Source organism: Haliotis rubra, unplaced genomic scaffold (assembly GCF_003918875.1).
Source record: "Haliotis rubra isolate DU_JTF1 unplaced genomic scaffold, ASM391887v1 Scf286, whole genome shotgun sequence".
Taxonomy (NCBI): Eukaryota; Metazoa; Mollusca; class Gastropoda; order Lepetellida; family Haliotidae; genus Haliotis; species Haliotis rubra.
The window spans coordinates 53,418-65,555 of record NW_025766953.1 but is presented as its reverse complement, the minus strand read 5'-3'; the positions used below and the strand labels follow the sequence as shown (position 1 = coordinate 65,555).

The 12,138-nt window shown below is 39.8% G+C and overlaps 1 protein-coding gene across 1 annotated transcript; it reads left to right on the top strand.

The window, feature by feature from the left end:
- The first annotated feature begins 3,605 nt into the window (after positions 1–3,605).
- Positions 3,606–4,889, top strand: LOC124281610. Its single transcript, XM_046717544.1, has one exon. The coding sequence runs from the start codon at positions 3,606–3,608 to the stop codon at positions 4,887–4,889; it is 1,284 nt and encodes a 427-aa protein (XP_046573500.1).
- The last annotated feature ends 7,249 nt before the right edge of the window (positions 4,890–12,138 follow it).

Below are 12,138 nucleotides of genomic sequence, written 5' to 3'. Positions count from 1 at the left end.
CTTGTCAACAACGAAATGATTTGGTTTTCCAAGTTATCGAGCTGTAAGAACAGTTTACTGAATTTTGATAGTTGCTTAATGCACGTGATGTCACCTTTGTATGGTGCGCCCGAAGAGTAAAAATAATACAAGCAAACATATATATCGATATAAATGGCTACATGGAAGGAAAATTCATAGGTGTTGCAATACTTTTTCCCATGTGTATATATTTGTCTACTGGGTCCCCATATCTATTTAATAGGAAAACAATCAACAAATAATTCTTGCTTTCGTTTCTCAATCAGACGTCAGCAAGTCAGCTTTCTGGATTTTCGAAAATATTGCACAGTCATATTGCACAAAATGCCATTACATCCATATCGAGTTACTGGTGTAGATAGCTTTAGGTAAAGGTATCTTGAATTATAACATCGTATCAGATTATGCACCTGTGTATTCCAGGATTAATAGCGAAGTAGTGGTGCTATCTTATCGATGTTCTACTGGAATAAAGGCTCCAGTGTTTGTTGGGCCAAAATGTTACATTGCCTTTTGTCAGGCGGCGATATGAATGGACGGGGAGGCGTCAGACATATCGTTTCATGATTTACATTAACCCTTTAACAATCTTATTTCTAACACTACAAACACGTTTACTGCTAAATATGATTAGAAAAATATGTTTCAACGAAATGCTTGAAGATGGAAAAGGATATAAAAAAATTATTGCTCGGAGTTTAAAACATTCTGTTCGTTGTCATTATTAAGCATAAGACGGGTTAAATACTAATTGCATATTAATTTCAATGAATGATTTATTATCCTTGTTTCATAGCACCATGGTTTGTTGTATCAACCCTGTTAGGTCAGTAGGAACATGTCACATCTGTGAGTCAGCGTCTGTTTCCTCCAAGAACAGGTATGTTGTATTGCTACATTCATTTCCAGACAGAATTCTGCCTAAATTTCAAGCCAACGTAAATAACGCTAAATCTTTGGACATGGATCAGTTTAACAAGACTTCATAAGTATTTTACAAATTTAATACAGCATTTGGGCTACAAAGCAAAACTACACCACTGTTCAGTGATTGGATGTACTTGCATTATATTACCTATTTCAATAGCCGTGTGTTGATATTAGTTTGTGCAAATAGATATCAAACTCACGTCTCATTCTGTCATTATTGACGTCACGTTTAACATAGATGTATACGTCATTACGCCGTGGAGTAGCTCGGACAGAATATCCGCGAACCCTGGTGTGAAACTTTATTTTGTACATATCACGATGTCAGAGCAAAGAGGCCAGTTTCTGTCCAAACATTCCCGAAAGCCTTACAATGAAACTATATGTTTTTCAGGGGTACAAATGTATTTACATGTTTGTTTAATATCTGGGCGTGTTCCATGGTGAAGTGGTAAGTTATCCAAACGTGTAACCCTTGCTCAACAGACAAGGGTTGTAAAAGTGGACATAATCATTACCTTGGTAAGTACAACGATCACATACATATCTTTTGTAATATATTGTCCTCCAAGGGGTAGCGATGAATGTTGAGTATGTAGATATAAGAATGTTACCTCCTGTTGTTGCTGATAGACTGATAGGTTCTTTGCAAAATTGAAATTCTCAGGACATTAGACAAACCTTACAACCTCGTTCTGTTATCGGTTCGCGAAGAAAGAATGAATATTTCAGGACCAATGGCATTCGATGGAGATCTTTATTGTGTTGTTAAAGATAAAAATATCAAAATACTGCCCACATCATCGACTGATTATGTATTCTTACATACAGATGGTCACTGGATAGTGTAGATAGTTTAATGTCTATCCTCAAGGGCTGGAGTAAATAAATCAGGTCACTCGGGCAGATAGATATGCTACGTCACACGATAGTAATGAACTTGTTTCCCTATCGGCAACACGTGCTTTGTTTGTTGGTATTGTGAGACCGTTCACAGTCCCTGAACCACATTATTAAGGATGTCTATACATTTCTCTAAGGTCTACCCGTGAAGATCAGGGTTTTATTGGTATTCAGTAACCCATGTTAGTCGTAATAGGATCGGGTGGTCAGGCTCGCTGACTTGGTCGACACATGTATCCGAATTCCAAATCGATGCCCATGATTATGGTCACTGGATTGTCTGGTCCAGACTCGATTATTTAAAGCCCGCCGCCATATAGCTGGAATATTGCTCAGTTCGGCTTAAAACTAAACTCACTCACTCTCTCAGCACCCGACTCACCTATCTCACGTGGACGCCTGTTCAATTTAATATAATTATCAGTTTCTATCAAAATTATATATATTATATATATGTTTTCCTGCAGGAACACAAACATGTACTGGGTGTTTCGCTCAACGAAATACCTGACACAATCAAATGGTAAACCTTTCTGTAACTTACCATTATGAAGCAAACTTCGTCCTTTCTAGATGTATTTCTTGTGAAGTATCAATGGTATAAATCAGATTTTGCAAGATGACCAAAACGCTTTCCACCTACAGATGCAAAACTAGATGTTTTGAATTATAACAATGAGCCTCAATAATTATTTATAATCAATGTTGATTCAATGTATTTTTCTTGGCAGAATTATTCTTATTCTACTAGTCATTCAAACTTTTTCTGGGAATATGGTTTTTAAAAATTAAAAACATAGCCCTTCACCTTGACATCATGCTAGTGTTTTAAGTTTCATAGGAAAGACGCCAATTTCTTTCGTTTCTAGTATACCAGAAGCATCGTGAGAGGAAATGTATGACAAAACTGACATTACCTCTGAGATTTAATTGAGGGGAATTCAGCAATTCATCCAAAACATCCAAAACCCTAGGAGAAAAATATCCAAACCTATGAAACCAAATCGCATACTATCCATTAATTTTTTAATATATTGACAAAGGTCATCTTTGAATATCAATCGATTTAAGGAGATAATACGTTTTTCGTTCTGTGGAAACATGATATCAAGATCGACACTTCATCGGCTTAGTTAGTGAAGGAATGTTGATGTCTTACTGATTTGACATGAAAGATAATATCGTTTACAGCAAAACCTCATTTGTCCGAACACTAGCTTTCATCATCAGTAAGATGTGAAGATACTGATCTCGGCCTGTGATTGGTCAACCCCTAAACAGTTCACTGGGAACGAGGCTGTCCGGGAGAATGGTGTTTCTTAGATACTGATATTTTTTCTAATTCCATTCCACTGAAAGAACGATAAACATACCACTGTCATCACAAACACAATATTTTCTATGATTACATATTAAATATTATGACTTGTATTTTGTATGGGTCGTTCATTTTATACTCATATGCGATGATAAATTAAGTATATTTCATATTAATATATTTGTACATGAATGTCCTTTTGTTTTCAGGTGTCACATCACCAATGAATGGTAAGTTGGACTTCAAGGAAAGGTCTTATGCTCAGCTGTAACTATCAAGATGAAAGGTGATATGAAAGATGTGATGATACTGTTTCACGTTTAAGTTGCCGTCAACAACACGTATTCACATCACAGAATAGAACAGCCTTCAACGCACAGTACGCTACGCGACCATCTTTGCTTGGACAGAAGTTGAATCTAAACACGCCATCATGATCAAAGTTAACTCTCCTCCACAAGAAGCTTCTAATAGAGCACCGGAAAATTCCGAGCGGTCTCCAAATGTCCAGTCAGCGAACTGGAAGGAACACATGCTCCTCCAGAAGAAGCTGCACATTCTGAATAGATCGGAGAAGGGCTTAGTGCATAGAATCGCCATTGATCAGAAGGTCATGTTCAGGAGATTCCAAATGAAGCTGCATAGATCCAAACTCGGCTATGCTCAAATGATGGAAGATAAAGCCCGTGTGCGGGAGCTCAGAGCATTACATCTACATGGACTCAACACAAACTGTGGAGAAAGTGAGGGAGACTACGAGTTTTTGAAGAAGCTGGAGTACCGGCCTTGTTCTGTGGATGAACCCAGAACCACAAGGTCACACCCGCTGTCGAAGAAAGCCACCTCTGACAGGGACATTGAGGAAATAATCCAGCAGGTTATGAAAGAACAATCATCCCAACAAATACGAAGCCAGTCGGCATCGGGGAGGTTTGTACCGATAAGGGGAGATAACTCCCGTCCCCACAGCGGTAGGATTCGGACTCCGCCTACATCACTTCCCCTTAGGCCGGCTACTGCCGCGGGCACGCAAGTAGAAAAAGAGTTTCTGATTTTACCCAGTGTCAATGGGGAAACTGTTGACGAAAAGATAAATACGTTTGTGGCAAACATATCTATTGAAACTAAAAATACCACAAGTGAAAATCCCGTACTGGAATTTCCTTCAAAAAGCGCGGAAAGACGACCGTCCAGGGTCAGTTTTGCTCAGAACATACCCCGAATAGTTTCCGGTACGTTTCCGGAATCAACCGGAAGTTCCCGACGCGAAAGTCTTACTACAAGCGAAGGGAGATCCTCCAGGAGGTCAAGACGGGGATCTATGTTTGAGGAGGTAAAAAAGACAAATTTCCAGGAAATATTTCTTGACGAAGCAAGATCTGTCGATCTCTCCCCAAAGGTAAAAGAGTTCTGTGATTCAACGGAAGCTTTTGAGAACACGTATCTTGACAAATCTTTTGACTATTATGCCCACAAAATGCAGGTTAACGTGGAACAGTCGACTAAAGACGAGCCACCGTCATTGCCTGGCACGCCGGATTTGGAAAATGATAAATTTATAGGTAACACAAAAGTAAAGAGTCTGACGATGCCGCTGTTGAATTTGAACTTTGAAGAACTAAAACAACCAATAAATAAGCAAGAGGGTGAGGAGAAAGAGGAAGTGAGTGAAAGAAAAGAGGAGGAGGAAGAGGAAGGACAGATAGTTGTCGGATAGTCATGAAGTAACTTATTGATTGCATTCTGTTTGATGTGTGTGCCAACCATATTCTTATTGTAGACATTCGCAGGTATGCCTGTTGCTGAATGATTTGAGGATTTTCTATTTACGCTAATTAGTACTGATCTTTGAATCGAATCACTGAAGTAACAATATACACTTACCCGAAAACCGAAAAATGGATGTTTAACTATATGAACTTGAAAACTACAAACTATTACAGCTATTTGGGTATTTTATTTTCCAGCTGAGTATCTTGGTCAAAAGCAGTCCAGACTCTCGTTCATAAAGCTAATTTAAAAATCTTTCTCCCAATGTCTTATTTCAAATGTTTGATACACAAATTAAGCCTATATCTTATCATATGGCTCAGAAATACGGGGGTTTCGTGAGTGGATAATGCTAGAAAGATTTCATGTAAAATACTGTAAATATGTTCTTGGTATTAACACAACAGTGCAGCTGTTGACATGGACGATAATAACCGCAAGTCATGGGTTACTGAACTGAGGAAATTAATTTATATTTATCATTTTAGTTATGCGTGGGATTTTCAAAATATTATTAAAACTGATTTATTTGTTAAGCAGTTGTCTCAACGAGTTAAAGATTGTAACATCCAGTGTATATTTTCTGTGTTAAATGAACATTCTAACTTAGAGTTTTATTCATGTGTCAAAAGTGCGTTTAAAATGGAATCATATTTTTCAACTTTATATAAGATTTTTATCACATTTAAGATTAGGTGAATTGAATATCATGAAGAATGCAGAAAGAAGAAATAATGTCCGAAGAGAATTAAGATTTTGTAATAAGATTTTAGAAGATGAGGTTCATTTTATGTTTATTTGCCCACTTTATAATAATGTAAGAACAAAATATATGTTAAATTAATTGTAAAGGTAAAAGTTCTCTCATACGCCTTCCAAATGAAAATAGTAATTATTTACATATGTATGTAAATTATAATATTAAGGAAACGTTTATGCGACTTAGTGCATTATTATTGTAAATATTTATAAATATGCTCCAGTCATTATGCATACCATTCCTTTTATATTGTATTATACATTGTACATGGTCTGGTGACATGGTAAAGTTATATACCCGAGAACACATGTTACATAACTTGTTGCTCCTGCCCATGACTGACTATACCCGAGTTTAGTTTTACGCCACTGCAATATCACATGACACATTGTGCCCAGTGTTCGAACCCGGGTCTTCGGCGTGACATGAACCACTAGGCTATATCAACACCGGTGATGCCCACATCATTTGAAACTACAGTCTCTGAATATCTTTGAACACGATATAATCATTCTGGAAGTTTGCAGAAATCTTCATTGTACTGTATCATTAAAAACAATGTTGATTGCTGGGACCCAATATTGATAATAATACTCGTGGTGTGTCTTCATGTACTTCTAAGACGGTACGAGTTACCTCCCATTAATGCTTGTCGTTAATGACACCAAACCCGTATTTGTCATGTTTTGCTCTTAACAAAAACTGTTTAGAATTGTACAGACATTTTTGTTTTGAATATTCCTATTTCGGATTTAAACATCTAAATGTTCAAAATGTATTTGTCTTCATATCGTAGTAAAACATGTCCATGAAATGGTAGGGGATATGCTAAACAGTGACAATCCATATCAACGTACCCAGTAATGTTTTTTTGGGACGACCAACGTCACAGCGTTGTAAATAAGTAAACAAGTAATAATTTATGAAGGTTTGACATTCTTCTGAAAAGTCCTCATCAACGTTTAACTTTTGTCGCTTGTGTCTTGTTTCCTCGTGAGTAAATACAAACTGAAGACAATCGCCGACAAATATCAGCACAACATATGTCATGAAACAAAGAAGCGTACGTACAATCACTAGTGAAACACATTTCATTATAAGCATGTCTCTAAATCTCGAACATTTGCAGTATTTAACCAACACGTTCAATATGTGTAAAATGTACCTGCTAATACAGTATATGGAGTATCTGGTGAAACTATGTAGATACTGGGAGGCCCATTTCGCCATAATGGATAGAGTCTCTGTTTCTTGACATAGGCGAAATATACAAGCACTATAACATGATACAGAGATACAGGTTGCACAAGTCACTACAACCTCTGATGTTGAGGATTATTATGATTTGCTTCCAGGAATGTGTTTCATGGACACAATACATCACGCACGTTAAGTATCCATACACATAAAACATACGCTCAAACAATGTATTATTTTATTGACATCGTGATGTGTGTCACAGTTTTCTCTTATTTATTACAAAACTGTGTCTAAACATTCTGCAAAAATATAGCAAATATTAAGTAAGGAATTTTTCACACAAATCTGTAATTAGGCATTGCAGGAGCTTGCATTATCATTTATTTTACGTCTTTTGTTCATTGTCAATCACTGCGGACAGACTGTGACCGTGTTACATATTTAGCTGAACAGTCTGTGACGTAGGCTTACTAATGACATAGTGTCACTCCACTAACTTCGTTCAATGGAAATCCTGGTTTATTTCAGGTCGCCTTTGGTCATATTGAGGTAAGACAGAGGGTTAAAAACAAACCTTCATGTGCACCATTAACAGTGGCTATCAGGAATATCCTCGGTACAATTTGAATTCATGAATTATCAATCTCATAAAATATCGTCTGTAGCCCAACTAAAAAACCCATTTGTTTTGCACGTTTTGAATAATGCTGGAACAACGCAGTTAATTTGTAAGTTGCTTGTGTTGAACACGTACTGAGGTACATAACGTACCTGAATGAAACTCATTTAAGATTTGTTTAAAACGTTATGCTTTAGCTATAACTAACAACTATGTACTTACAGCTCTCATGTTCAACAAAATGTCATATTGATAAAACAACAGGCAAAAAAGTTGAAAACTAAAATGCCTAAATGTTCTCCACATCTAAAAAGCAACTGGCGATCACCGGTGCAAGAGTTATTTTCGTCACCTACATACGATTTCTGTTCAACATACTTGTTTCCAAACATTTACAGTGATACAGACCTGCATGCACTATTGAAAAAAATCAGAAAAATAAACAAAAGCTAAGGCAGAACTTAATGTTAAACAAAGCATCTTAAAAAATATTAAAATTAAACTGTTGAAATAAGATACTTGTAGTATATCCTGCAGTCTCTCATATGCATGGATGAATATTCATATGGACGTATCAACGATCGTATGGTACACTGACACACACGTGCACAAACAAGTGCACACACACGCTCCGGTTCTTTAATTAAGCAGGACAGTCCTCACTATCGCTGGTTCCATGTTGTTAGTTTTTTCTCTCGGCGCCGAGATTCAGAATTCCCTGGTTTATACTTCTCGTCATTTACCCTCAAATACGCCACCCCCTTCATCGCCTCATATGAGCCTGGCTCTGCGTCCACCATCAGATCTCTCTGTCTGTACTCGTCAAACACTGCCCCGTAACTGAAGGACGGGAGTTGTGTCTCTGTTGGCTGATGTCGTTTCTTCGGCTCCGGAGACGGTGTTGATGCTATCACTGGAATACTGGCCATGCCTGAAAATATTGGTGATTACGTTCTAGCAGTACTTGACACTTTGTGACGTTATAGCAGTACTTGACACTTTATGACGTTATAGCAGTACTTGACACTTTATGACGTTATACGCAGAAGTATTTAGCGAGTGAGTGAGGTGTGTTTGAAGCCGAACAGTAATCAGAATTATAATGGGGTACCAGTTTAATATGGGAGGAAACCCCACGCAAAGTGACAAGTCTGAGACATTTATCACCTTGGTACCGAGCGTTGGTATGTTGCTGACAAACTTACAAGCTTGGATCGAACCGAGATTCGAACGTATATTCATAGGTTCCGGGTGCGCACAAGGGACGACGCAACTGTGGTGGTGAGGTGGAATTGGGTTTAACTTCGTGCTTGAGAATATTTCGCTCATATGACGACGTACATGCGTGTGTATGTGTATGTGCGGCTGCTTGTACTAGCCCAGACTTAAGCTGTTTTTTTAATAGTGCTAGCCCACTGAGATACCATGCCGCAGTGAAGCATGAATACCCCACCCAGACACATTATACTCCGAGCCGACCAGTCCTTGTTGTACCCATTAATGCCGAGCTCCAGGCAGGGACCAACAAGTACCATATTTTAACGTCTTTTTGGTATGACGCTGTCGGGGATCGAACCCGCGACCTTCCACTCTCCGGGCGGACGCTCTCACCACTACACCACGGAGGCGGTCAGACGCAACTGTGCACAGTCCATAGATGTGTCCAACATGTGTTTAAGAATTTACACCTAATACCTAAGGTACATAAACAATACAATACCACATTCCATCAGGATCAAACGATTACATTTCGCCTTATGCGAGTGAGTAATGAGTTTAACATCATTTATGAAACTTTTCGGCTATATCTCGGCGTGACATATCGAGAACGTGATGGAGGATATCTCAACGTTTACCACTTTGGAAGCACAGGTATGATGGACACAGTCTAAAAACATGACGGACAACTCCTCAACCCATTATTACACACGTTGGTTGCCTTTCCACCTATGGATTCAAACCTGCACATCAAAGTGCACGCCTAAGATGACTGGGTCAGCCGAGTCCATAAACACTGTGTGAAGTTGGTTGTTATCCTCAGCTGATTACATGCTAATATATTCAACCAGCGCGATAATGTCTTGATATATTGACCCTTGAACCCCCTGTACTTGGCAGGAAGTAAATCCACCATACAGTAATTATTGTATAGCCTGACGAGGGTAGTGGGCTGTAGTGCAGCCACAGATTACCTGGAAGCTTTATACCCCAGCTCTCAATAGGGGAACATACATCGACATACATAACCTGCCAGGGAGCCTTTCATGTCTGGCGATAAACGAACACGTGGAGGCACTTACAGTGAGGATTAACACCCTGGCTGAATATATTACACCTGAATGTAGGAATGACAAAACCTACTGATGTCGTAGTGAAATGTGCGGTGAGTTTGGTACAGCCCAAAGGGAGTAGAGGTGTGTTTGCACCCTGGTGCACCCTGGGTATTGAGGACAGTGTCGCCCTTTGCAAACACTGTTCTGTGCTCGGTGTGGGTCTCGCGATTGTGCACCCTTTGGTTTATGCTTTGTTACCACTATCTATGGAAGGGGCTATTTCTAAAAACAGATGATCATAATAATAAACGTTGAAATATAATGGGCAATATAGCCTTACGTCTGAAGTCTTTACATGTAACCCTATCCCATTATGCACCTCACTGCTGTGTCGACTCAACCAAAGCTGTTTTGAAATTGTTAAATGGGGCATTTAAATCATTTAAACATGACCACAATGTACAATCGTCAAGCCTGAAATATTTATGGAAAGTGAGTGAGTGAGTGAGTTTAGTTTTACGCCGCACTTAGCAATATTCCAGCTGTATGGCGGCGGTCTCTAAATACTCGAGTCTGGACCAGACACGCCAGGGATCAACAGCATGAGCATCGATCTACGCAATTGGGATACGATGACATGTGTCAACCCAGTCAGCGAGCCTTTCCACCCGATCCCATTAGTCGCCTCTTACGACAAGCATGGGTTACTGAAGATCAATTCTAACCCGGACCTTCACGAGTATTTATGGAAAGTGTTAAGCTGAATATATATGCAGTGAATATGGAGGCTAGCAGAATATCTTACCATAATTTAGCTTCATAACCTTCATTAATTCAGCCATCCTCTCTCCGTAATCATCGGCCTTCACCTTCTCGCCAACTAGCAGCTTTTGCTGCCGATGATACTCCTTGAAGCTTGGGGCAAGAAAGTGTTTTCTTTTGTCCATCACAGTGGCAATGTAACGCCCATCAGTAGTTTTATAATACTGTATCACGTTATCATCCTCTGTCATCCGTTTCTTCCACTCACGACGTGATTTCTCCTCTTGTTTCAACACCCACATCATATTCGCTGATAAATGCTTATCAGCATTCGCACGGGGTTTCTTCTTTCTGGGTATCAAAGGCAGAGGGGCCCCTGGCTCTGAGGTGATACGCAATGGTACCTCTAAAGTGACAATATCAGGCACTGGTTCATCAAGGCCCAAATCCGACTTGGGTGAAGAATGAGTTGATCCTGCGCTCGAGAGGCTAGAACGGTTTTGCTGCTTTAAACGTCCGCGATCTCTGCCTGCTGCAATACGAGAACTGGAAGAGGAGTCCATAGAGTCATTAGGAGACCTGTAACTTGAAACATCAGCCATTTCGCCATAATTAAGGTTCGAATCCGTTAAGTCTCCTTGAAAGGATCCGACTCCTGAATCCGTGGTAGCGAGATCTTTACTTTCAGACAATCGTAGTTGTTCTTTCAGATACAATGACGGCGGCGGGGCTAATGGGGCTCTTCGTACTCTTAGAGGTGGAAGACTTGCATTATCTGTATCTGATTCAGGATCATCAGCAACTATTTCCTGTAAAACGTCAACACTTATATTGATATAATTAGAAGAGAGAGGAACACGGGGATTACCATAGGTGAACCATCCTAGGTCAGGGTCATGATCCTCCGCGCCGAACTGTGAAGGCCTCCTGGACACTTTGTCAGAGTTATCTGTCTCTGTTGAAAGAAAATTGTCATTTCTGTCACCTTCTTCATTGTCATCACCATCAGCAGCAGCACCTTCAGGTGACCCAATCTTTCCTGTTATATCTTCTGAGCCAGCTGTTTCATTGTCTTGAGGATCTGGGGATGCGATTGTAACTAGTGTTTCATGAAGATTATTCTGATCATTTTCATCACCCTTTGTCCTTGTTACTGGCTCAGATGATGCTTTGCTCACTTCCAAAACTCGTGACGTCCTAACTGGAACGGTCTGATCTCCGTCATCATCAACGATGGTATCATTGCCATCAGTATAACACCGTTCTGTGTTTTCAGCAGTTTCTACGTTGGATTTTGAATCCTCGTCATTACGAGTCAGACTACCTCTCCTTTCCACATCTGGATTCTCCCCCAAGTCCTGTGTCTTCACTGGCACTCTCTCCTCCTCCTGTACCACTTCCTGCATGTGCTCCTTCTCCTGCACCGCTTCCTGCACGTGCTCCTTCTCCTTCACGTGCCCCTTCTCAGGCACGTGCTCCTGCTCCTTCACCTGCTCCTGGACCTTCTCCTGTACCGCCGCCTGCACCTTCACATCTCCACGTTGAACTGATTCACCTGCTACGGTCACCGCATTGCCACTAC